Source organism: Corythoichthys intestinalis, chromosome 17 (genome assembly GCF_030265065.1).
Source record: "Corythoichthys intestinalis isolate RoL2023-P3 chromosome 17, ASM3026506v1, whole genome shotgun sequence".
In the NCBI taxonomy this organism is placed as follows: domain Eukaryota; kingdom Metazoa; phylum Chordata; class Actinopteri; order Syngnathiformes; family Syngnathidae; genus Corythoichthys; species Corythoichthys intestinalis.
Window position 1 is genome coordinate 8,063,571 of NC_080411.1, and position 25,909 is coordinate 8,089,479.

The following is a 25,909-nucleotide window of genomic DNA, read 5'->3' on the forward strand; positions in this document are numbered from 1 at the left end:
ATGATGGTTAACAACTTGGTGTGAGACCCCCACCCACACCCGAATGTTTATTCTGTACATCCTGGTAGCCTCCCTTTTTTCCTCCTCAGACAAATCTTTTTGTCTCTTTTGTTGTTCTGCCTTCTTTGTAGAATTTGTGCGAAAGCATTCGCATTGACTTGTCTTTACAATGAATGGGGAAAGACGGAAGTGATGTATGCCGAAAAGCAGTCAGCACAATTGTAGTTTTTTTGTGTAGCAGGGTTCCTGCCACCCTCCTTAAAGTTAATTAGTGCCAGTGACAGCGATACAGACCTCCTTAAGATATAAAAGAGGTGTCATTCAACTAGTTGTCAGTCAACATATCATAACAAATGTTATGAAAATATTTTATAAAGGTTGAAAAGTTACCTAGTGTTGCTTAACGTGTTACATTATTATGTCTTTGAAAAAAAATATGTGGCTCATGTGATTTAACAATACTTAAAAGTACACTAGCTTTAAAGCATTGCTCAAACAATGGGAGCAGAATACAATTCCAACTAACTGAAAGTCATCACAAATGATTTTGTCATTCATGTTCAAGGACTTACCCTGGAAAGCACTAGCATCTCCATAATGAATCTGTAGCACAAAGTAAGACACTCCTGAATTCTGTCCAACTTTAAAACCGACATCTAATGAGGAAAAGAGACAAAATCAAAATACAGGAAAATATGAAGACAACACCAGCTAAAGCGCTATCAAATTCAGTGTCAAGTGGTAACCTAGCAACATGCCTTTAAAAATGTACCTTTTGGTAGTTTCTTATGCGGTGCATTTCGTCCCCAAGCATACAAAATGGATGATTTATCCTCACAAGTACCCCGTCCACTGCCACAGTCCCTGGAGTTAAAGATGTCACAGTCTGTCAGTTATTTAAAGATGCAGAGTGCACAAAACCAATAGAAGTCTCGAACAACAGTCTGCCACACTTATGGTATGTGAAATGATTTTATGATAGATGGAAAAAACATTGAATAATCCTTGAAATATTTCCAAAGTGGCAAAAGCAAATATATACAGTATTCTAAAATAGCTGAATATTATTGAAAATATGCTCTTTTGTTTTTGTTACAGTCCAAATGAATTACTAAATGAAAAAAAAAAAAACAGTACAGAGCATAGTTATGGAATGTTTTTAGAAGAAGAAAAAAAAGACGAAAAAAAGACAAAAAAGCTAGTTTGCAAGTTCTGGCAATTGAAGGACACATTTTCGTACAACTAATATATTTTTACGACTATCATTTATGATCTCCTCTGTGGGGAAGACAGAGGTGATCATTTTTGGGCCTAAAAAGGAAAGGTCAAAGATCAGCACCTTGGCACAATGCCACTTACAGCTACAAATCAAGTCAGAAATCTTGGCGTAATTATTGACTCAGACTTAAAATTTGACAGCCATCTCAAGTTTGTCACTAAATCTGCCCATTACCACCTAAAAAATAGCCAGAATTAAGGGGCTTCTGTCTAAACAAAACATGGAAAAATGTATCCATGCTCTCATTTTCAGTCGAATGGACTATTGCAACGGTATATTAACAGGTCTTAATTAAAAAATCAGTCAGGAAACTGCAGCTAGTACAGAATGCTGCTGCCAGAGTCCTTACAAATACAAGGAAACTGGACCATAATACACTGGTTATGGAATCGTTACACTGGCTACCAGTGAGTCTATAGATTATGAAATACTACTGCTTGTCTACAAAACACTTAATGGCTTTGGACCAAAATACATTCTTGATTTTTTTTACCCCTATGAAGCATCTAGACCATTGGTTCTTAACTGGGGCTCGATCGAACCCCAGGGGTTTGGTGAGTAAGCCCCAGGGGTTCGATGAAGGTTAAGAAATGCAGAGCCCTATTTTGTACGCTGAGTAAAACTAGGCAATGTGGCGTTTTAGACCAGGTTTTGGACTGGTTTGCCCTCAATTTATGGTCTTTATTCAATTTTTTTCAAATGCTAGCCCGCTAATGGGAGGAGAAATCGGTTTGCTCAGTGGAAGGTTGACTGGCACTTGGTATGAGGAAGTATAACAGACCAACAGACAGCATGAACGGCGTAGATAATTAAAACAAAACAAAAAAGTGTTCTTTTCGCCATGAAAATAGTATGCAATAATATGCAAGGATGCGACAATAAAATGAGAATGTAGACATGAAAACAAAAAAAAAGGAAGAGTGAAATGAAATGTGTTTAATTTAATTTACCAACGTGAAAATCAACAGAAAAAGGCAAAATCATTTGTAGTAAATTCCAAATCCGGAAGAAATTTGAACAGGAATTCACTTAGATGTTAGCTTAATAGGTTTTGAATTTGCAAAAATTCCGAAGGGTTCGGTGAATGCACCTGTGAACCTTGTGGGGTTCGGTACCTTCAGCAAGGTTAAGAACCACTAATCTAGACCCCTAAGGTCGTCTGGAGCCGGTCTGCTGTATGTTCCAAGAACAAGAACCAAGCAGGGTGAGGCAGCATTTAGTTACTATGCTCCTCACCTCTGGAACAAGTTACCTGAAGGTCTGAAGTGTGCTAAAACTCTTAGCTTCTTTAAATCAGGGCAAAACACCAGATTATTTACCACAGCATATTTATAACTGCCTATATATTTTAAATTTCAAGCTACTTGCGTTTTTTCATATTCTAATAATGTTCTTGGTCCTAAACCACCCTGAAGTAGTTGAAGTAAAATGCTCTGGAATTCTTAATAATGACCAAAAAAAAGCTTTAAAGCATAAAAATAACAAATATACAATAAACACTTAAAAAATGAATAAATAAATTCGAGTTTACCAGTAGTCATCAGTGGAGACAGGGGTTCTGCAACCAAACAGCAGCATGTGATGGACTGTGTTCATACTAGCCCGAGGTATAAAGTCCACTGAAAGGCAAAAGTATTAAGAAAAAAAATCTATTTAATCTGAGGAAATAATTACATTCAAATAGCCTGGCACTAAAATTAGACCACATCGTTATTAAATGATTTTCACATCAACCATGTATTGTTGTGTTAATTTGTACATATACAGTGATCCCTCATTTTTCTTCGCAGTTAATGGGGACCAGAACCCACTGCGATAAGTGAAAAACCACGAAGTGCGCCCACCCATTTTTTTTTGTGGGTTCAATGTATTTATTCAGATTTAGCATTGGAAAGAGATACAAAAAAGACATGTTTTTTCACTAATTTTCCCCAGAGTATAATAAAAACAAATACTTATATATATATATATATATATACTGCATATATATTAATAAGTGTTTTTTAAGCACTTCAAATGTAAAAATTATGATAAGTTTTAAACATGTTACTGTCCCACCAAATTACTTTCTGAACAAGAATAAAGTAGAAAAATACTTGTCTTTATCAAATGCTTCATTTGTCCACTCAAATCCGCTCAAGCTGCTCACTTACACACAATGAGTTGCCACAGCAACTGTATAACTCATTTGCTCCCAGAAAAGTATAAATATGTTCTATTTTTAAATGCTTCATTGTCCCAAAAACGTATTTATACGTCTTTTGCGGGTTTTTTTTTTTTTTTTTTTTACAAGAAGAATCTATAGCTTGCGATCCCTCTGAGAAACAAAAAACAAGGCTCCAAACCCATTTTAAAGCAATAAAACTGGGCAGTGGAGGGCAGTAGCGCATTTTGTAAAGACTCGCAACCCGATTCAACAGCAATGAAAGGCCGGGCAGCACGGTCGGAGCGCTACCACAGTATGCCAGGCGGCGGACGACCGAACAAAACAACCGAGAGGACGCCTGGAATGCCAGGCGCTGGACGACGGAGCAAATCGACTGAGACCACCGTGCAGCGAGCTCGCCGAGCAGACCCCGCAAAGATTCAAAAATAATCCATCTTTAGACAGACAACGATGAGGGAAAGGTTTACACGGCAGACGCGGCGACAACGGCGTCATCTCGGCGACAACAGGCGTCATCTCTCAGTAGTCATGTGTAAACAAATTGTTACTTTGCTATCAAAAGCTCTATTTTTCTTGTTCATTAAGATATTGTGTAAAAGGAAAACATTATTCAGATGTTTGGGATGTAACTAATGCAATAAATAGCTGTGGGTTAAATTCAAAGTTATGTTTGAAATGTATGCGTTTACAAAAGGCTCATTTTCTCCGTTTTTTTTTATCAGACATTGGAACATTGCTCAAACTAAGCTATTTTCTAATGCTGATTTCTAAAGAACGGAAAAAGATATGAACTTAACTTTTTTTTCTGCTGAAAGAACAGAGTCTAATCTTTCTTATGGTGGGTTCCATTGTTTATATAGCAATAGAACAGAATTTTCTGTGGGCCTTGCAAAATCAGTCAAGATCCAGAAAAACGCCCAGGAGCGAAGGGCCTTGCTCTGGTGAAAATGGCTGGGAGTGAATGAGTTAACAAGTTAAATGATAATTGACGCATGCGGCGCTATGAAGTTTCGGCTTCCAAGCGTCTCTGGCAAGATTAACGTCTGTCAATCATCGTTAACTTTAATAAGCAACTCCAGTGCACTGCCACGAAAAGCGGCAGGAGCGAGAGTGGGAGACTACGTGATCGGATCGAAACAGCTCTATAAAATAGTGCATTTATTTATTTATTTCAATTGAAAAAAAATCCACGATGGACTAAGGGCGCCAAGTTTGAAACGCGAAGTAGCGAGGGATCGCTGTACATTTTTAACATAACATAAATAAGCTCATAGATGCAAAACATTGCAAAATGTTATATTGGGAAGGGAAAAAATTGATAACTATAATACTCACCTACATATAAGGTATGTCTAGTTGGCACAGGAAATGCCATGCACAGGTATGTGTCAGACTAAAGCATGAAAGATAAAAAAAAAAGATTTTAGATATGCAGTTATTACAAACATCATCAGACCCGGACCGGATTTTTTAAAAAAAAAACTGGATCGGAAGTCTGGATCGGAATTTTTCCGTTTTCCGATCCGATACCGATGCGCATTTTTTTTGCCCATATCGGCGGGACATCTCTAGTTTTAATATCAAACTATTATAACTAGGGCTGTCAAATTTATCGTGTTCATGGGCGGTAATTAATTTTTTAAATTAATCATGTTAAAATATTTTACGCAATTAACGCATGCCCGAATGACCCGTTCATGCGTTGTCTCAAACAGTTTACAATGACGGCGTTTCGCACATTGAGAGCGAAAAGGCAGAGAAATGCGAGTGGACACAGGCGTTCATTGGACCGCGCCTTTTATTGGCTTAAGCTTTGGCAGCCACCACTAACAGTCATGGTTGCCCAACTTCCTGACATGCATATGGGCGGAGCAAGAGACAATCTTTTTCTTAACACGCTTAATTGAACACAACACAGAACACATTGTATACCATTTGCAGCCACTACTGACAGTCATGGTTGCCCAACTTCCAATCATGCATTTGGGGGGAGCAGACGTTCTTTTTCTTAATATAAAATTACTACAACTTGTACTCAAATTTATCTTTTAAGAACTACAAGTCTTTCTATCCGTCGATCCCTTTAACAGAAAGAATGTTAATAATGTTAATGCCATCTTGTGGATTTATTGTTATAATAAACAAATACAGTATTTCTGTACAGTATGTTGAATGTTTATGTCCGTTTGTGTCTTATCTTTCGATTCCAACAATAACTTACAGAAAAATATGGCATATTTTAGAGATGGTTTGAAATGCGATTAATTACGATTAATTAATTTTAAAGCTGTGATTAACTCGATTAAAATTTTAATCGTTTGACAGCCCTAATTATAACTCATACCAACATTTATCTTTTAAGAATTGCATGTCTTTCTATCCGTGGTACCCTTTAAGGTTATTGTTTGTACTATACATTTGGGTTTTTCCAATACAGCAGCCTTACATCAGAAGGGATCACACCAGGCATCCGAAGATCCATGGAGAAGTTGGGGGAGTTTGGTGAGATCTGTGGCCTAGTTGCACTTGACAAACAATCACTGGAATCTGATCCAACACTTTCTTGAATCCTGATATGAAACATTTTCCAATTAGTTATACAATAGAAATGGACATCAAGAACAGACTGACAGCTTTGAGTGCATTCACATTTTAACTGGATGAAGTTTCATAGCATGTTTCTCCCTATTTCAAAATATTAAATTTAACAGGCCTATTAAAACAAAGGCCATTTCAACAAACAAAAAACAGGCTGTTTTCCTACCGTTTGGACCTGAAAAGAGGATTCAAGGCTTCCTGGCCAGAACTTCTACAAATGAATGCAAGCAGCATCATACATAAGCCATGACGGGCCATTGTGGTTGTGGTCTTAGCACCTGTAAAATTGAAAGCGCACCTGTCAAGCATGACCTTTGGAAAATGTGAAACTCCAGGAGATTCCGTCACGACTACCTTGCTAGTTTTGCTTGAAGCCAGAAGATGAGGGAAGTAAACCGGAAGAAGCAGGCCCTCACTCTGTAGGCATGATTAGCTGTTGGTTGGTGCTCCACCAACTACGAAAGACGATGCATACGATTAGTCTACATGTTTTCCATTTCGTAGTTACGCGGGTTGGTCGATGAACTTGACATCAAGCGGGACCAAACCCATCCCTACTGCCTACGTATGCATTTTTATTTATACATTTACAAGGCACTTTCATGGTCTACACAGGTGCTCAAATGTCTTGTTACACCTCTGTTAAATCCACAGTGATCACAGAGATGTACACGGTCCCCTACTTTGAAACATTAAAGGAGGTTATTTATGTTCTGGGACTCATTTGTTGCATCTGGCTCAAGTTATCTTAAATGTGTGCGGCATACAATGATATCTCAAGAAATTATAGAGTGTTGTGCTGACCAATGCCAGAAAGATGGGCGACTGGAGCAGTTTGAGTGGGCCAAAATACTTTTTACCTGTACCGGCATGTGCCGGTATGAGATTCTGACGGTATGATAACCTTAAGCTAAAATATCACATGATTGCAATTACAGCTGTAAAATCGGTTACTCTGAGATATCGGAGTTAAAAACAACAAACAAAAAAACATTTATCAAAACATATGAGCAAATTGAAACATATGTAATATGTTAAAATTTAAAAAATAACAAAAAATAACTGAAATATTCAAAAAATACATGCAGTCCTTTAAGTGAATTTAAACCAGTACTTCTCAAATAGTGGGGCGGGCCCCCCCAGGGTGCTGGGGGTGGTGCATGTGACCTTGGGGAACATACTTTTTCGCCGTAGTACAATAAACTGTAATTGCACATCCACTGAGTGGGTGGCAGTGGCGCTCCCATTTTCAGCAGAAACGCAGCATTTTTTAACCAAACAAGAGCACACAGCAAAGAGCACTGGAGATATGAAAAGCTAAGACAAAGAAATATGATGAAGCGTATGCAGCATTTGGCTTTGACTTTTAGTGCAGTGAGAGACGAGGAAAGACCAGTCTGTTTACTTTGTCTAAAAATGTTCGCAGCGGACAGCAGGAATTCATTTTTTCCCAGCGAAAACCTGCCAAATATTGCCAACAATCGCCCCGCTTTGTCAGTGTTACTTCAGTAAACCAGCGAGCACTGTCAACATCACATAAGGAGGCATACCAATTTGCTCAATGCAAAATAACCAAACACCCAAGCAAAGGAGCTGATACTGCCCGCAGCAAAAATAAAAACTGTCTCTCCGTCCAATAACGCTGTTGTTTTTGTTCTATTATTTTTTGTTTTTTCAGTCTAATAGTTTGGCATACAGTCCTCTTAAGTTAATGTTGCTAGTCAGTTTGAATTCATGATTATTAATTGATTTGATTTTTTTTTCAGTGTCAAATGGTCAAAAAATGTATCTTGAGTCTATTTTTACAGTATGGATGTGTTTTTTAACCTTTTTTTCTTCTTTAATATTAAAAAGGACACAATGTTAGGCAGAGTGTACTTATAATAAGAATTATATAGACAGATGATACTACAGTATATTTACAGTGGCAGCAGAGAGTTGGGGGGGGGTGGGGGGGGGGGACGAAGAACGTTTACATCTTCCTAGAGGGGGCGTAACAGAAAATAATTGAGAAGCACTGGTTTAAACCCACAGCCACAGCTCAACATTACTACCGTCAGAACAAAAGAAGTTGAATCATTTTCCATAAAAAACACATGTGTATGACTCGTATAATGTTTACAATACACACACACACACACACACACACACCTACACACACACACACACACACGCACACACACACACACACACGCACACACACACACACACACACACACACACACACACACACACACACTCTTTCTCAACACAGTTGCCAGAGAGAAAAAAAACACATTTTATCACAGCTAGACACACGAAATACACTGATGTTAACTCTCGTAGCTGGTGCGAAACGTTCATGACAGTGTTTACTAACCTTGAATTTTGTATAAATGCGAAATCATATTGGAGGTATTGCCTCCTCGGCAGCCATCCTCCGCAAACATGTTTTACATGTCAATTGGCCCTCCACCTCTAAGCCGTGGCCGTCTGTGACTTTTATGTAGCCGAATTATTCCCATTCTAGCGATTTCATTCATTTCTTTCATGGGGGAAAAAATTCAGGAGTTTCACCTCCTCCAGCCATCGTGTAGCACAGCTGACCCACTGACACTGAGCAACAACAAGTGGGGGAGGGTTGAGCTTTGCAGCTGCAAGTGAGGGAATTCTCCCTGTATTTTTGGGACATGAAAAAATAGCTAATACAGTAGGGACGGTATGACGGAAAATTTTTGCGGTTTTGAAACAATTACGTTTTCATACCACAGTATACCTTGAAACCGGTAATCGGCACCTGTCTAGTCTCAACTTGTTTACTCTCCTTGAAACTTGAAAATAATCATTAAAAAGTTCAATTTTTATTATTATGAATTATTCAGTTGAACAAAAATTAGAAGGGCAAAAGCCACAGCCATTGGGTAATTCATAAGCTTAATTTTTTTCCCCATTTTGTATTTTCTAAAATTATTTATGTAACTCAAATGGGTTTGTCTATAAATAACAGAGGTGTGCGAACACCTATTAGTACGTGCACATAAACTACAGTAATAGATTGGTCAAATATTTATAAATCTGGTAGGTATAGTTAACCTGCTCAATCCTGCTACATTTACAGTAACTACAGATCGACTTCACACAAATGACTCAGTATACTTCTGTAATGTACTGAGCTTAGTTCCGTTTCTACTTAAATCAGAAGTTCAGAATTTTTGACGTTAGATTTAATCTTCCAGTTAGCGGGGGCTAAATTAGTCGGTTGTGTTCATTTCAACAAACTCCGTGCAGTTTGTCAGTTATTTATTAGTTTCAGGGTTCCGGAGTGGCTAAGCTAGTGCGAGTCAATGGTGCCTGCTTAGCATGCCGATAAAAAACAATATTAACAGATTTATCATAGTCAAATAAATTCAAAATGCAGATCATTGTTCGAAATACCCATGCGACCAAAATGACGTCACACCAAACTGCGTAATTAATTTCATTCTGCGTGACTTTTTTTTTTAGGTGCGTAATGTGACCACAATAGAGAGGAGTGCTTCAGCCACTCGTGCTCAGTACGCTGGGAAGTTCCTTTCATTCCCACAAAAAAATAAAAATCTGCGGTGAAAAAAAACGATGTTATATCACTCTGCCCTGCTTGCCTAAACAGCCTGTCCCCTGCAGACCTGCTGGATTACAAATGTTGCTGTTCATACCACAGTTATTGACATGCAATGGTAAGTGTTAATAACTTTATCCTGAAAACATAGCCAACAAAATTGATTGCACGGGTCATCGGTGATTCTCATGTGTGTATATGTTGTTTTTTTTATTGGTGTGCTAAGCAGGCACCATTGACTCACGCTAGCTTAGCCACTGAAACTAACAAATAACTAACAAACTGCACGTAATTTGTTAAAATCAACTCCACCGATTCATTAAACCCAAGTAACTGGAAGATTAATAAGCCTTATGTCAAAAATTCTGAACTTCCCCTTTAAGCTATTAACTAGCAGTGTAAATAATTTAATGACTGCACTTCAACTGTTGGGAAACAAGCCTAGAGTAGACACTGCCGTGTATGAGTGATGTGCAAGACAGGGCAGACTGCATTTAGATATGCACAAAAACTAACTGTATCCATTTCCAGGGCGATTGTACATTTTTAAATAGGCTCAACGCAGCTTCTTTTTACTTTCCGGCATATCATCTGCTGCTCAGTTGCCTTTTAAACAATACCGAACAGTGAATACATATTTTGTGCATTCATTTAGAAAAACACATTATCATAGTTGGTTATGATGTTAATATTTATTGTAGAGAATTTAAAATATCAACCATGCAGCTCTTCAAAAAGAAATAAAGTGCATACCAGCCTCATCAATAACATGTGTGCAGATGTTCTCCAAAGATGAAGAACCTTTTTTTAATGGTTCTCAATGTTTTCCTTAACAGTAACTCCCTGACTCAAAGACTGTCTTTGCACAGTTTGCATGTTCACTTTAGCAACTAGGAAAAGATGAACACACTATTTACCGTTTGCTGTTTATGAGCCATCAAGTGACAGTAATGTGCTACACATTAACACTCTCATACATAGTGTAGGTCATCAATCATATTTGAAGTGCAGTGAAGAAGTCAACCACATAGCCCACAGGAACCTTTCACTAACAGGAACTTCACGAGTTGGGCTTGTTGGTAGAAAGGGGGCTAGTGGACATGACAAGATTAAAAGTAAGCATTCATATATTCTGTATTTTGTGTTCATTGTTCCATGAGTCACATGTTAATCTTTGAATGTTAGCTATAAAAGGAAGAAACCAATCTAAAATTTGATAACTTGTCTTGTAACTTTCACCACCTAACTGACCGGTCTTAACCCTTTAGGCAGCAAAGTTGCAACAGGCAACATTGCTGACTTTTAACGAAAGATGCACTGATACCAGTATTGGCAGGGGGGCCGATCCGGCCATAAATGGTGGTATCGGCAAGCTCCAACAAAGAGGGCGCAGATACCATTTACCGGTCAATTGTTATAACTAGAGCTGGGAATCTTAGAACATCTAACCATTCGATTACAATTACGATTCAGAGGCTCCGATTCGATTACAAATCGATTATTGATGCACCCCACCACACTTTTAATGTTTTGTACACTAGTTCCAAAATTGTTCAAAAATCCTCTCAGGCTAAACCAAACTATTTTAGTATCAAGTTAACAGTTAAAAACAGTAAATAAAATACTCAAGTCCTCATCATTTGAAGATCGATTCAAGTCAAGATTTTGCCAATTTAGGGATATTTTAGATAAAAAGTAATTAGGTTCGCTACAACAGAGCCTTCTCGAGAAGTATACTGCTTTAAGATGGCGGCAAGTCTGTCATTTTGCATCTAGTTCTTTGTATATGTTCCAACACTGTCGTTACTGTCATTTCACATCTAGTTCTACAATATGTGATATCTACCATAGCCATATGTTGCCGTATGTTTGTAGCAACTAGCAACCGGTCGCTGTTTGTAGCGGCTGTCAGCTGCCGCCAGGTATGATTGTTTTTTTGTTTTTTGTTTTTATCTAGCGGCATGAGTTGAACAAGGTATTTACTCTTGGTCCGTTCCTCATTGCGTCCCGAAAACCGCGGCGTCCCAAAGACAGCGCTGACTGTGTTTTATTTCCGCTTTACCCGGTATAATTCAATAATCGGAATTCGAATGTTTATGAATCGTTCTTGAATCTTCCACGGCCAAATCGCGAATAATCTATGAATCGGAAATTTTGCACGCCTGTAGTTATAACACTTGACTGCAGCCTTTTTTCTCCTGACGCTCACTACACTCTGTCTCTGTGTTGTGTGATGACACGTGATCACTTTGAATGCCAAGCAGCTATCGCTATTGGCCTGCTCCAGACCAATAAGACCAGGCCAAGAGCCGCTCTTAACCAATGCCAGGGCAGCTTTTTCATATGTAGGAAAAACAAACTACGAGAGGAAAACATAATAACAATCTCCGTCGAGTACGATGGCTGCATGCAAGACTCGACGCCTGAAAGTTTCGAGAGGTGGAGTTAAATCGGCCAGTTTCAATACTTTGAAATATTTAAAGACGAAACGTGAACGAACAGCAGAAACTGCTACCAAGAGCAGGGTTGCTGGACCAGAGCAACAAACCTTGGTCAGCTGACTTTGTCTACTTTACTTTTACTGCCTTTTGCTGAAAGAAATGCTGCAGTAAAGTGACACCCCCTTTCGTGCCCAAAGCCGTACAAGAGACGGAAAAAAAGGGACATCCCCAAAAACTCCTAAAATGCATGGACATGTAACTATTTAAATATATTCCGTATTGGTTCAATATGGAACTCAACTTTTAATACCCAATTTGTAATGAGCCTATTCAAATGTGCTGTAGATGTAAGCAAAGTAAGCTAAGCTAAGCGGCTAAGTGTGTGTTACTGCTGGTGTCCAGAGAGGGAGGCTAATAGACAGGATACTGTGGTCAATTATTATTACTTATAATGTCATTAAAGTTGCACCGTTTGGCATTTGAGAGCCAAAACTCAGGGTTTAAAAAAGTTTATTCATTATTCATTCATTGTATTTTTACTTTCTTACTGTTGGGCTAGTATTATCCATGTTTTAATATCACGAATTTAGCACTATTTTGACCTTTGAGAGCAAAAGGTTTATTTAACAATCGCCACCCATACCAGGTATGCAATAAAAAGTTCTACTGGGTTCAATATATACATTTCAAACAAAGTTGTATGGGTATGGTATAGGTATCAGACGATACGGCACAGCAGGTATCGGTATTGGAGCCAAAAAATGGTACTGGTGCAACATTGCTTTTACACAAGAGAGAGCGACAAATACGGTGCCTCATGTAACTACTACTTTGCACTAAAAGATGGCAGACATCGATCATATTTTGAATTGTAAAAGTTAAAAATATGTAGATCTAATTATATACAGGATACAGTATACTTATAGACTTTTATGGTCTTGGTCTCATCTCAGTCTTGGCTTGTCTTAGTTTTGAATTTCATAATCTTCTCATGGTGAGTTCTGGTTTGGGATAATGTGTATAAAGCACAACACAGTACTAGCAAACACATTGCATCATCTAACCCAGACACCTAACTACAGCCAAAGGCCAACATAAGGCTCAGAGGGTCTTTTTAATCTGGCCAGACAAGCTTCTACAAATTACATAAAAAAATTTAAAAAACATATTCAAAAAGGGGACCTATTGTGGAATTAATATTTTCCCCTTACTTTTTCCATGCATAATAGTGGCAGAAATGAGTGTGCACCCTGTTTGAAGGTTGTTCTAAATTCTGTTTACCAATTGATTGCAATCACCTTTGCACGTCAACCTTCTCTGCAAACAAGTGGCTCTGAAATGGGAACTACAGTATTTAACATCTCATTTTCACCTTATTATGCAAGCAACTGCCCGCTTCCTGCCGTAGTCTGCCTGACTTGGACGGATAAATGGCTTAATTATATTTAGAGAAAAAAAACCCAAAGCATTTCAAAACCAGGATTTTACCACATTCAGACCAATTTTGTGATGATGGATTCTGTAAACAGAAATCATGCAAATCACTTAACGATCTGCACAGAGAATTCAGCTGTTAGTTGTGTTTTTGAAACCATCTCTTCACAAAACTCTTGAAACAGCAACACAAAGGGTGCGATTGGAATGTATCTAAAAAGAACAGACATTCCGTGCCATGAACATAAACAAAGCGTGTCACAGTTCCAAATTAACTGACCAACTTTTCAGATCTATCCTGAGAATTGCCAAAACTCAACGTACAACTGACTTTTTGACTCACTTGCAAAAAGGGAGATCAACAACACTGGTCCACTGAAACTGAATGTGAGTTTCTCTACTGTTCTCGGCTAAAGTTTTAAACCCTTCATGGCCCGAGGGTCAAAAAGATTGTCCAACGAGTTATTTTTCAAAGCCACGAGTATACAAATGCATGAGTTTATAAACTCTGCATGTGTATAGACAGAAATGAAGTGCACACTCACAGTCTCTGTAATTTTCTTCAAAGGACATTTCACAAACACTAACAGCTGTGAAGGTCAATAGGTTTGTTCCAAGCTATTAAAATTAGAGGTGTAACGGTACACAAAAATCTCGGTTCGGTATGTACCTCGGTTTTGAGGTCATGGTTCGGTTCATTTTCAGTACAGTAAGAAAACAAAATGCAAAATATAAATGTGCTACTTGTTTATTACACACTCTATCACTCAAGAGATCTGATGGACTCAAAAAGTGGGTTACGATTGCATATTAGTTTGAAAATCGACCGGATCCACCGTATTTTTACAGGAATGATTTCCGGTCCGCCCAATCCTACCTACCGGTAGTAGTATTGACGCAGGAGGGTCGCGTCTCGCGTCAAATAATAAACTCTGCCGTTCTTTTCGCGTGCATCGTGTTGAGCCGCTTCTGGGACGCGTCTAAAACGCGGCCGGACTGCGACTGGTGTGCATTGGCTGATTGACTTTAACGCCCGCGTTTCACTGCATTCTCGCGGCAGCCACGTTGTCGCGCTGTTGACGTTTCTGGGTTATACTGTCCTACCGTGTTGGTCCTCATTATAGTAGAGAAGACTGAGTAAATATAATGCGCAACAACTGTCAACAACTCCTATCTCACTTCCTTACGCTCGCCCACCTCTTTGTCTGTGCCAAATTGGTAAATATTGGCCATATTGTAGGGAACAGCGGCTCCTTGGGGATGCCGGTAACACCATGCTCTCTAGTGAGCGTAAGCTTGCACAAAAACTGGATTTCATACATAAATGACTTTGCTGTAAAAAAAATCTAGGCGCATCACTGTTTCAGGGCTTGATAACACCAGGGATAAGGAGGGGGCTGGCACAGGATGTTTAGTTATAATGTTTTGTTGCTTAGCAGGCGGGCATAGCACTCTCAGTTGAATTGTATTGTTGCCTACATGGGACAAAAGATGGAAACTGTTTGTTTATATTGTGTCACATTACATTACGGTCTGTTAAATTTAAATATTTAATAATTTGAAAATGTACACCGTCATTGCTTGCAAAGGGTTTGAGGGTTAGGGTTAGTCATTTTCAAAGTATCGGAATCAGCAAAAAAAATATCGGACATGCCTCTTTTTAATATATATATATATATATATATATATATATATATATATATATATATATATATATATATTTTTTTTTTAATTAAATCGTTTTCTAATTGTATGTAACGTTACAGACAAAATCGCTTACACTCATCCAGAGTCTGTAGTTTTGGCTTAAAGTAGGGCTATCAAATTTATCGCGTTAACGGCGGTAATAACATTTAAATATCTAACGCAATGAACGCATGCGCTGCACTACCCACTCACGCATTTTCACGTTGAATCTATAATGGCCCAATCTTACGTATTCATAGAATTAAAAGGCTACGTAAACTGAGTAGAGAGAATTTTGCCTTTAAAGCCTTTTTTTAATTGGTTAAAGCCTTACAATCCCTCTCTCAACCATTAGAAATATCATGGCAAGCAATGTGGGGAAGAAAGGTAGTAGTTGATCTTTTTCTTAAGACCCTATGTTATTTCCCAACGCAGAGAAGATATATCAATTGGTACCACGACGCACGGTTATGGTTGCACTTCCCATCATGCATTTGGTCAGACGTTAAATGGCAGCAGTATCATTTACTGAAAGCTCAACAAATACACTAGATGGCAGTATTTAGTCACAATATACAAAGTCACATTTATCCCTTAAGAATTAAAGTCTTTCTATCCGTGGATCCCTCTCACAGAAAGAATGTTAATAATGTAAATGCCGTCTTGAGGATTTATTGTCATAATAAACAAATACAGTACTTATGTACTGTATGTTGAATGTATATACCGTAATTTCCGGACTAAAGCCGCTACTTTTTTCTCTCATTTTGAATCCCGTGGTCCAGCGCGGCTTATTTGTTGATTTATTTGGGTTAATAGATAACACTTTGAAAGCAGCTTCACAACACTCATAAGATCGTCATAATTATGACATGACATGATCATAGGCATTACTGAATGAAGTGTCATCCAGAAAATTATATCATTATCTCCATTTACGTCCAGCTCGGATCGTTTACATCCATTAAAAAGTGAGACAATTTGCCGGATGGCACAAGATGACATCTGTTATAAGCATTAATTAATGCTCATGACAATGTCATGTGTTAATTATGATTATTTAATGACAGTCTTATGACCCCACTTTCAAATAAAGTGTTACCAATTTCCATAACTAGCAATTAATGAGACAACTAGAACAGTAACTGAAGAAATAATTAGCACAGAACATGATTTTTTATTTTATTTACATCTGTAGCGCCGCAATGCATGCTAAGAGGCATGTTGGATGAAAACAGTGTTGACAGCAGGTGGCAGCAAAGGTTGACTGTCTCCCTCAACGGAGCAGTGATGGATAAATGAAGCTTCTTGAAGTAATGAAGCTTTGAACCAATTGGCTGCAAAGCTTTTGCCTGGTACACTAGACTCACCGCTGTTCCAGCTATTGAGTCTGGCCACCATTCACGCGGATACAATTTCCAGGGCGGAGCAAGCCACAGCAAACAGACAGCGGAGTGGACCAATCAGCGACGGGCAGACGTGACGTTAGTAAAATGGCGAGGGCAGGACGAGGGACTTGCGCGTGGAAGTAAACATACGAAGAGAGAGCGGAGTTTATTCGACATGGCTAGCGCGAGACAGACTGTTGTCAATGACTCGTGTCGATGTGTTTTAGGTAATTTAAAACTGATTCGGAACATATTCTCGGCTCTCCCGTTCACCATCTGTGTTGTTGAAGAGACGACTTTCGACGCGCAAGAGTGACGTTGCTCGTGAAGAACACGTCACGCAAATAAACGAATCTGATTTGTCGATTGATTTTGGAGCTGCTCGAAAGGCCGTTAATGGGATGGTTCCCAGACTATTTCTCTCAGTGTTTGAAAAATACAGGGAGAATAGTCTGGCAGAGCCAGGCAAGCAAAGCTTCATGGTGGTTCATTTGGTCTTATGACAGTCGTATGATGTCAAATAAAGTGTTACCGGTTAATATCTTTTGGTGTAAATTTCCCATAATATAGTGTGGACAGCTGCGGCTTATAGTCCAGTGCAGTTTATCTATGAACAAATGCGGTTTTCGTGCCAAATCCGATGGGTGGCGGCTTATAGTCAGGTGCGCCTTATAGTGCGAAAAGTATGGTATTCGTCAGAGTTTTATTAATTTTTTTCTTAATGTATTGCCAAAATGTATATGATCGGGAAAAATGATCGGGAATGATTGGAATTGAATCGGGAGCAAAAAAAAGCAATCGGATCGGGAAATACTGGGATCGGCAGATACTCAAACTAAAACGATCGGATTGGGAGCAAAAAAACATGATCGGAACAACCCTAGTTAAAGTATTGCGTATGTTGTCGTGACAAGTCGATGGCAGGGGTGGGGGGGCCCTATAATGGTCTCTTGTCCCCGGGCCCCTGCAAATCTGTTGACAGCCCTGACTATATGCGACAGTTATCAAAACTAAATGATTGCGATTACAGCAATAATCGGTAATATACACACCAGTGTGACTCACTACTGTGTGACTCATCCATAACAACAGTCAGGTGGAAGTAACAGGGGGAGGAGGCGACTGAACCGCACAGTGACGTCCTGACATCACATCCAAAGGGAGGAGATGAAACTATGGAAACAGGGCTGAGTCTGATCATGGAATACAGCACGTAGTCTCCGACTAAATACAATGACAGCCACAATCCTACCTGTAACACAACGTTCAAGTATCACGCCTGCATCTCAAAAGAAACACAATGCAAAGCCCAAGCAAGCTAAACTAGCTGAAACTGGAACCGTTACAAAATAAACAAGCTAAATTGGATGAAGTTAGGATTAGGTTGAAAGCGCTTTGTTTGCTTTAAATTTGACATATTCGACATTGGCGAGGTATTAATTCCGAGCGCAATTTCTAAAGACCTTGTTTGATGTCACGCCTCAAATAAACAGGAAGCTACTCAAAGCTACAAAATAGCCATTTTAAACTAGTGAAATATAGCCACTAATAAACACTCAACATCTCTTGAGTTATCGTATAAACCGACAGGCTCTATCGTGTACTGTATCACGTCATTATGACGTGCAGATGTTAACAAGTAAACGCATTTAGAAAAATAGCTTTTGATAGGTAAAAATGCCATAGCAGCTAATTAATTTGATAAAATAATACATCCTTTGCAGGCTGTATACCACAGGTTAGCCAGTAAATATACTGTTTTACTTGTATTGAATAAACACGAAAAGGTGATTACCTGCACGCTGTATATGTGCTTGTATCGAATGTATTATGACGGTAACTTCAGTCATGCTAATGGAATTATCTTGTCAGTTACCGACACAGATCCGCCCCGATTTCAATTTTTTCCAAAATAAAGCATATCAAAACGGCTTCAAATTCATCAGGACTGTATGTAACTTTTGGCCCTTACTTATTCGATCAAAGAAATAGGACATTATTTCAAACGAATTTAGTCGATTTTGCTGTGACAAATAGTTGTCTAGATTTCATTCATAAAAACCAACCACAACGCTCAAACCGTATTATTTTACTGTGAAGATTTTACAGGAAGTTGATGTTTGTTCCGGTTTTATGTAGCTAGTCAAATGCGAGAAATCTTTACCTACGTTGCAGTTATGGCGTTATGATGAACGTGTCCTAAACCTTTTCAACTTGTGAAAAGGTTAATGTGACTCAGTTGGGTTTTAGGTAAGTAGGTTTACACATTGTGTGTAGTTTACACATTTAAAATGATGCTTTCGTGTTTTTCAAGAAGGCAGGCTAAAGTCAGATCTTTGGGTTCTTTCGTAGGATACAGAACTTAAGTTCTGTTGCTGTATTGTATATGTGAACGTGTTTGTGAATTACTGTTTTCGTCTTTTTTGTTAAGTAAAAGGAGAATTCTAGAACTTGGAAATTTTGCACTTCTTTAGAACGTGAATAGTACAATGTAGTAATAAGGGGGACACTTGATATGTACGTATTTTGTTGTACATACTAGACATGTGCCGATTACCGGTTTAAAGGTATACCGTGGTATGAAAACGTCAAGGTTTCACAACCGCCAAAATTTTGCATCATACCGTCCCTAAGGTATTAGCTATTTTTTATGTCCCAAAAATGCATGGAGAAATCCCTGGCTTGCAGCTGCAAGTCTCAACTCTCCCCCACCGGTTGTTGCTCAGTGTCAATAAATCAGCTGTGTTACATGATGGCTGGAGGAGGTGAAACTCCTTAACATTTTTACCCTATTTAAGAAAACCAAATTGCTGATATGGGAATACTTTGGCTACAGAAAAGTTACAGACAGCCGCGGTTTGGACTGACATGTAAAACATGTTTGCGGAGGGTGGCTGCCGAGGAGGCAATACCTCCAATAAAGGGTTTCCCCTACATACAAAAGATTGTGGTGCAATCAAAATAAAAGCCACCACGCCTTGCAAAAGAGATGTCTTTTAAAAAAAAAAAAGTTTTTATGGATGTTTCAATTTGGTGGCAGCCTAGTTATTAAGGGTTCAGCGGCAACCTAATCAGTGTGTATTGTAGTGTCCGTAACTATTCGCGGCCCCCTGAAGAGACGATCGGACTCGGGAGCTGTGACGTAAAGAGAAGCGAGTAGGAGAATGGGGTAACGGGCGAGAGAGCAAGCGATAGTGGTCGCATCTCGCGGCAGCCCTCTGTTATTTTATTATTGTTTTTCTTTATTATTGTTGTCACAATAAAATGGGTAACTCAATACCAACTCCTCTCCTTCTTCCCTCCATCCGGGATTACAGTTTTTATGATTGGACTTTTCGGCGAAATTGAGCGGTGGACGGTCGTCTTGGACGGAACGGCATGTTTGAATGAATTTGTGCCGAGAGGCAGGGCATCTATTTTCAGAGTGCCGCCGCGCTAGCGTCAACAGTGCATAACAGCATAACATAATGCATCAATAGCAGAGAGGCAGGTGTACTTATATCTGTGCTATCAGGCTGTTTCGGCAGATGGGTATGCGCAATCACAGCTGACGAAACCTTTATAAATGTGCTTTCTTTCTAAGTTTCGCGAGCTCTGGGACACTCGAAAAATGACTCTTATTTCTCTCCTTGCAAAGTTAAATTTTACCTCGATGTCCCTCTGTGTTAGCTACAGTACAAGGACTTCTGCTCTTTTTGTTTTGTCTAGCTATGGCTGGCAATAGACAGCAATATAATTGGTATGCCGAAACTAGTAAAACTCTTTACACGGCGATTAGAATTTCTCCCTACTCCTTGAAATGAGTCCGTTAACCGAAGGACTATTATTGTTGTGGTAATGTAACCAACAAAGGGTACGTAACAAAGTATTGAGATGAACTTTTGGTATTGATCAAATTCTTATTTTCCACCATGATTTGCAAATAAATTTAAAAATCAAACAATGGGATTATGTTTTTTTTCCACATTCTGTCTCTCATGTTTGAGGTTTACCCATGTTGAGAATTACAGGCCTCTCTAATATATTCAAGTGGGAGAACTTACACAATTAGTGGTTGACTAAATACTTATTTGCCCCACTGTATGTATTGTATAGAGTTCTTATGACATCATCATGAAAGCAATAGACCCTACTCACATGACGTCACAACCACGCCTCCGCGCCATATTGTCCGTCAACTCGTCGTGTTGACGCATTACCGCTACGTAAATTCCTCCTATTATGGCATGTTTTTCTGCTCGTTAACATTAATAATCAAAATGGTGAAGGCGTGTGTGGCGGTTGGTTGCAGGCGTGTGTGGCGGTTGGTTGCAGTAACAGAGAAGATAGACGGAGAGACTTGAAGTTCTACCGTATTCCGAGAGACCCGGAGAGGAGAGCGAGATGGACTGCTGCAATTCGACGAGAAAACTGGGCTCCAAACGATTACCACAGATTATGTAGTAGTCATTTTATATCTGGTAAGATGCATTTAATATATATTTAGAGGGTTTGGGGCTGACAACCACAATTAAGATCACTGCGAGGCTAATCGCCGACAACATTCAGTTTCAAATTCAAGATGCTTATTTCTTCCACCATCATTATTTTTTGAATAATATTTAGCTGGTACCAAGTGAAATAAGTTAAACAGGTGTGTCCAAACCTTTTGCAAAGGGGGCCAGATTTGGTGTGGTAAAAATGCGGGGGGCTACCTTGGCTGATTTACATAGAACAATATATTTAAACAAATTTTAGCAAGCCCTTATCTGCGTCACATTTGCTTTATAATTTTTTTAATCCATAATTTCAACAATCTCGTCTTTGTGGCGTTCTCTTTCGACACTCGGGCTCTTGCGAAATACTGCTGCTGTGAAATTAAACTAGCTTCAAGTTGGTATAATTTCTCGCTGCGTATCTTCCCTGTAATGTTGTCGTACATGTCAGCGTGTCTTGTTCGGTAATATCATTATCGCGTCACATTGAACTCTTTGAAAACAGCGACTTTCTCTTTGCAAATGAGGCAGAAACAGTTGTTGCGTGTTTGATTGAAGAAATAGTCCATTATCCACCTATCCTTGAAGCGTCGGCCGTTGCAGTCAACTTGTTTTTTTTTTTTTGGATTGTCGCCATTTTAGAAAATTGGAAGTAAAGGGTCACACGGGGTAATGTTGCTTAGAGTGCTGCCCTTAAAGTTTTTCAAAGTTTCGTGAGAATAGGCTGATTTTGTGTGGACAAGATAGTTGTAGATATCAGGGTAGCAGATGTCAGGCGAAGACAGCGGGTCGAAAAATATCGATTTAGGCATCAAATATGGATCTGGCGAATGGATAGACTGAAGCTTTTCCACATAACGCCTTTTATGCAACGCATTCATTGAGATTACAGCGTCTGAAAGCGCCGGGGTTTAAATTGAAACCTTTGAGAATACGGATTAACAATGATGGACGATATGGCGGCCGGATACAGCGACACGTCATTCTGTGACGTTGGTGAGTAGGGTCTATAGCAGGCCTACCCATCAAATGAAGGACCCCATTTATCAGGTTTACTTAAGTTTTCGTTGGCTCTTTTATGTTGCATTGATTTGTTTCCTTGTTGGTTGCAGTACAGTATGGGTCATCAAGGCAGCCTTTCAATCTACCAGAGGACTTCATTGGTGGCGATCTGCCTTGCAGCTTTACTCCTGAGCAACATCTTGATCTATCTTTATTTGGATTCTGTGTATCAGTCAGACGGACAAGCAGTCCCTACCCACGATAGCTGTGTGACTCAATATTTTAAAATGCCAACAATGAGGAACTGCACTCCCTGGCTTAATTGTTCCCTGATCAAATCAGATGTTCGCAAGCTGAGGCTAATCGGCCACGGTGGAGTAAAGAAGGTAGAGTAGTTTGCTTTTTTATGGTCTCACATCTCTGCTAGAGGAATCATACAATCTTTTAAACAGCCTTTTTGCTTATTAGGTTTACTTGGCAGAATGGAAGGGCCAAAAAGTGGCTGTGTCCCAATTGTCTACTATGGATTACGCTGAGGATTTTCTCCACGGATTGTCCATGTTAAAGGCACTGCAAGGCCCTCTGGTGGTACAGTTGGTGGGATTTTGCCTTGAAAACCATACCATGGTCACTGAGTATCATCCACTGGGGTCACTATTAAATTTGAATGCAGCACTGGCACGGGAGCAGCAAAAACATAAAGACACTTGGCAGACAAGGCTGATGTTGGCGATAGACTACGTCTCTGTCCTCCATTACCTCCACAATAGTCCAGCTGGACGGAGGGTTATGTGCGATTCCAACACATTGGAGAAAACACTTTCCCAGTTTTTGCTCACAAATGACTTTCACTTGGTGGTGAATGACCTAGATGCACTACCTGAGGTGGATATATCCAGGGGCTTATTGGTAAAATGTGGTCCCAGGGAGCTCAGTGGGGACTTTGTTGCACCTGAGCAGCTGTGGCCGTTCAATAATAAAGGGAAGCCTTTTTCAAATGAACTAATGCATGAATATGATGAAAAGACGGATATCTGGAAGATCCCAGATGTAGTTCAGTTCCTGATAGGAAAAGTAGCTGGAGGAGATTTGATTCACTTCCATCTCTTTCAGATTCATAAGGAGTGTAAAGCAGAAGACCCAAAACTCCGCCCTTCAGCCTTGGATGTTTTGATGATTTACAAGGCGCTTTACAGCAATATGGCACGAGACAACACTCGCTCATTTGAAAAGTACAGCAGTGTTGCCAAAGTTACTTGAAAAAGTATTGATTATTTTAAAAGTAAGTTTGTTACTTCACTGATTGCTTAGTTTTAAATGCAACTGAGTTAAATTAATTGTTACATTTTAGTAACATTCAGCAGCAGCAGACATCAGCGCCTCAAGGTAAAATGGCAACCAGTTTTGCAATTCATATAGGAAGGTAAGAACAGCATATTCACTCTTCAAAAAGGTGTGAACCATTGAAATTTCTGGGCGGCCAGAAACCACCGAGCATGAAATTGTTATGTCAAACATGTAATTAAATTTGAAAGGATGTGTTTTCTAATCTGTGTTGAATAAATGCAGTGAAAGTTATTCGATGACATTATGGCTATGGAACAAATTTTCTAAGATGTGGACTACAATAAATGCACCTTATTTAATTATCCTTATCTTATTATGCCAACTCTAAAATGCAAAATGTATTCTGTTGATCGTATCATAAAGGTATTTGCTTGTTTACTTTTTTATTTACAATTAGCAATGCGTATAGTGTTTAACATGCTTGTTTGTCGTATCCAAATCCTTGTTGTAATTATTTAGTCAGATTTATAGTCAATTAGTGTAAAAATATACAAACAAATCCAAAATATATATACCGTAATTTTCGGACTATAAGCCGCTACTTTTTTCCTTCATCCTGCGGCTTATAGTTCAGTGCAGCTTATTTATTGATTTATTTGGGTTAATAGTAGGGATGGGCATCGAGCATCGATGGGAACCGGTTTTATCACTCTGATGCTCCCGGAATCGTTTGAATTTTTAAGTTCAAAGACTAATATTTATATACAGGTTAAAATTAGCCATGTGGAAGTTCATATAATTTAAAAAAGTCATCGAGAAGTTAAGACATTAATATAAGCTAGGGCTGACAAACGATTAAAATTTTTAATCGAGATAATTTCAGCTTAAAAATTAATTAATCGTAACTAATCGCAATTCAAACCATCTGTAAAATATGCCATATTTTTCTGTAAATTATTGTTGGAATGGAAAGATAAGACACAAAATGGATATATACATTCAACATATGGTACATAAGTACTGTATTTGTTTATTATAACAATAAATCAACCCGATGGCATTAACATTATTAACATTTTGTTAAAGCGATCCATGGATAGAAAGACTTGTAGTTCTTAAAAGATAAATGTTAGTACAAGTTATAGAAATTTTATATTAAAATCCCTCTTAATGTTTTCGTATTAATAAAATTTGTAAAATTTTCAATCAAAAAATAAACTAGTAGGCCGCCATTGTTGATGTCAATAATTACACAATGCTCATGGGTGCCAAAGCCTATAAAATCAGTTGCACCCAAACACCAGCAGAGGGTGACAAAGCTCCAAAAAAACACAAGTAACAAGTGGACATTGCACTGTGCTGTCATTTTAATCTTTTTGAGCGGGGCATGTGCGTTAATTGTGTCAAATATTTTAACGTGATTAATTAAATTAATTCCCGCCCGTTAACGCGATAATTTTGACATCCCTAATATAAACCATGCAATTTTTTTTTTTACATTGCCTTTTTTTTTTACCCTGCCTCTTAAAAGAATCGTAATCGAGAATCGTTCGGAACAGGAATCAAAATGTGGAATCGTAATTGGAACTGGAATCGTTCAATTTCAAACGATGCACAACCCTAGTTAATAGGTAACACTTTATTTGACAGCAGCATCATAATACCTTCATCATTATGACAGGACACTATCATGGGCATTACTGAATGCTACTCATGTCTGTTATAAGCATTCATTAATGCTCATGACAGTGTCATGTCATAATTATGATTGTTTAATGAAAGTCTTATGGTGCCGCTGTCAAAGAAACTGTTACCAAATATCATAACTAGCAATTAGTAAAACAACTTGAACAACAACTGAAGAAATAATTAGCACAGAACATGAATTTTGATAGTTATTTACATCTGTAGTGCTGCGATGCATGCTAGGAAGCATGATGGACAACAACAGTGTTGACAGCGGGTGGCAGCAGAGGTTGACTTCATATATGTCCAGCTCGTATCTTTTACATTCATTCAAAAGTGAGATAATTTGCTGGATGACACAAAATGATATCTGTCACAAGCATTGATTAATGCACATGACAGTGTCATGTCATAATTGTGATGGTCTTATGGCGCCACTGTCAAATAAAGTGTTACCAAATACCATTACTAGCAATGAATGAAACAACCGGAACAGTAACTGAAGAAACAATTAGCACCGAACGTAACAATGTATTTTGATTGATATTTACATCTGTAGCGCTGCAATGCAGGCTAGGAGGCATGTTGGACGACAACAGTGCTGGCAGCAGGTGGCAGTAGAGGTTGACTGTATCCGCCATGGGAGAAGTGATGGCTAAATGAAGCTTCTTGAAGCCTTGCAGGCAATTGGTTCAAAGCTTCATGGTGGTTCATTTGGTCTTATGACAGTCGTATGATGCCGCTGTCAAATAAAGTGTTACCGGTTAATATATTTTGGTGTAAATATCCCATAATACAGTGAGGACAGCTGCGGCTTATAGTCCAGTGCGGTTTATCCATGAACAAATGTCGTTATCGTGTCAAATTTGGTGGGTGGCGGCTTATGGGC

The 25,909-nt window shown here is 38.8% G+C and overlaps 2 protein-coding genes across 7 annotated transcripts in view; one reads left to right on the forward strand and one right to left on the reverse strand.

The window, feature by feature from the left end:
* Positions 1–18,441, reverse strand: part of pam (peptidylglycine alpha-amidating monooxygenase) — a 48,170-nt gene extending 29,729 nt beyond the window's left edge. Inside the window, exons 1-8 of one of the 3 annotated variants that reach the window (XM_057818535.1) lie at positions 18,366–18,441; positions 6,399–6,499; positions 6,211–6,322; positions 5,893–6,016; positions 4,782–4,839; positions 2,811–2,898; positions 773–864; positions 573–656 (exon numbers count right to left, since the gene is read on the reverse strand). In XM_057818535.1, coding sequence (XP_057674518.1) covers positions 573–656; positions 773–864; positions 2,811–2,898; positions 4,782–4,839; positions 5,893–6,016; positions 6,211–6,302 — 538 coding nt within the window. In that variant the 5' untranslated portion in view covers positions 6,303–6,322; positions 6,399–6,499; positions 18,366–18,441. Of the gene's footprint in view, positions 1–572; positions 657–772; positions 865–2,810; positions 2,899–4,781; positions 4,840–5,892; positions 6,017–6,210; positions 6,323–6,398; positions 6,500–17,622; positions 17,744–18,365 lie in introns of those variants that run through there. The other 2 variants (XM_057818537.1, XM_057818536.1) reach the window with 2 other exon arrangements.
* A 257-nt stretch (positions 18,442–18,698) lies between these two features.
* On the forward strand, positions 18,699–24,139 carry pomk (protein O-mannose kinase). 4 transcript variants are annotated; one of them, XM_057819201.1, is made up of 4 exons: positions 18,706–18,820; positions 20,862–21,030; positions 22,158–22,433; positions 22,516–24,139. In XM_057819201.1, exons 3-4 carry the CDS (start codon positions 22,164–22,166, stop codon positions 23,305–23,307), a joined length of 1,062 nt encoding a protein of 353 aa, XP_057675184.1. In that variant the 5' UTR covers positions 18,706–18,820; positions 20,862–21,030; positions 22,158–22,163; the 3' UTR covers positions 23,308–24,139. The 4 variants fall into 4 exon arrangements, with proteins under 4 accessions (XP_057675183.1, XP_057675184.1, XP_057675185.1 ...); XM_057819202.1 differs by having other exon boundaries at positions 22,163–22,433; XM_057819200.1 differs by lacking the exon at positions 20,862–21,030 and having other exon boundaries at positions 18,699–18,820; positions 22,516–24,138.
* Positions 24,140–25,909: the final 1,770 nt, after the last annotated feature.

Bases quoted from the DNA above. Each gene is read 5' to 3' on its own strand.
- pomk (XM_057819200.1), top strand. From the start codon at position 22,164: ATGGGTCATCAAGGCAGCCTTTCAATCTACCAGAGGACTTCATTGGTG. The intron at 22,434-22,515 runs GTAGAGTAGTTT...TTTGCTTATTAG, and splicing joins GCCACGGTGGAGTAAAGAAG to GTTTACTTGGCAGAATGGAA.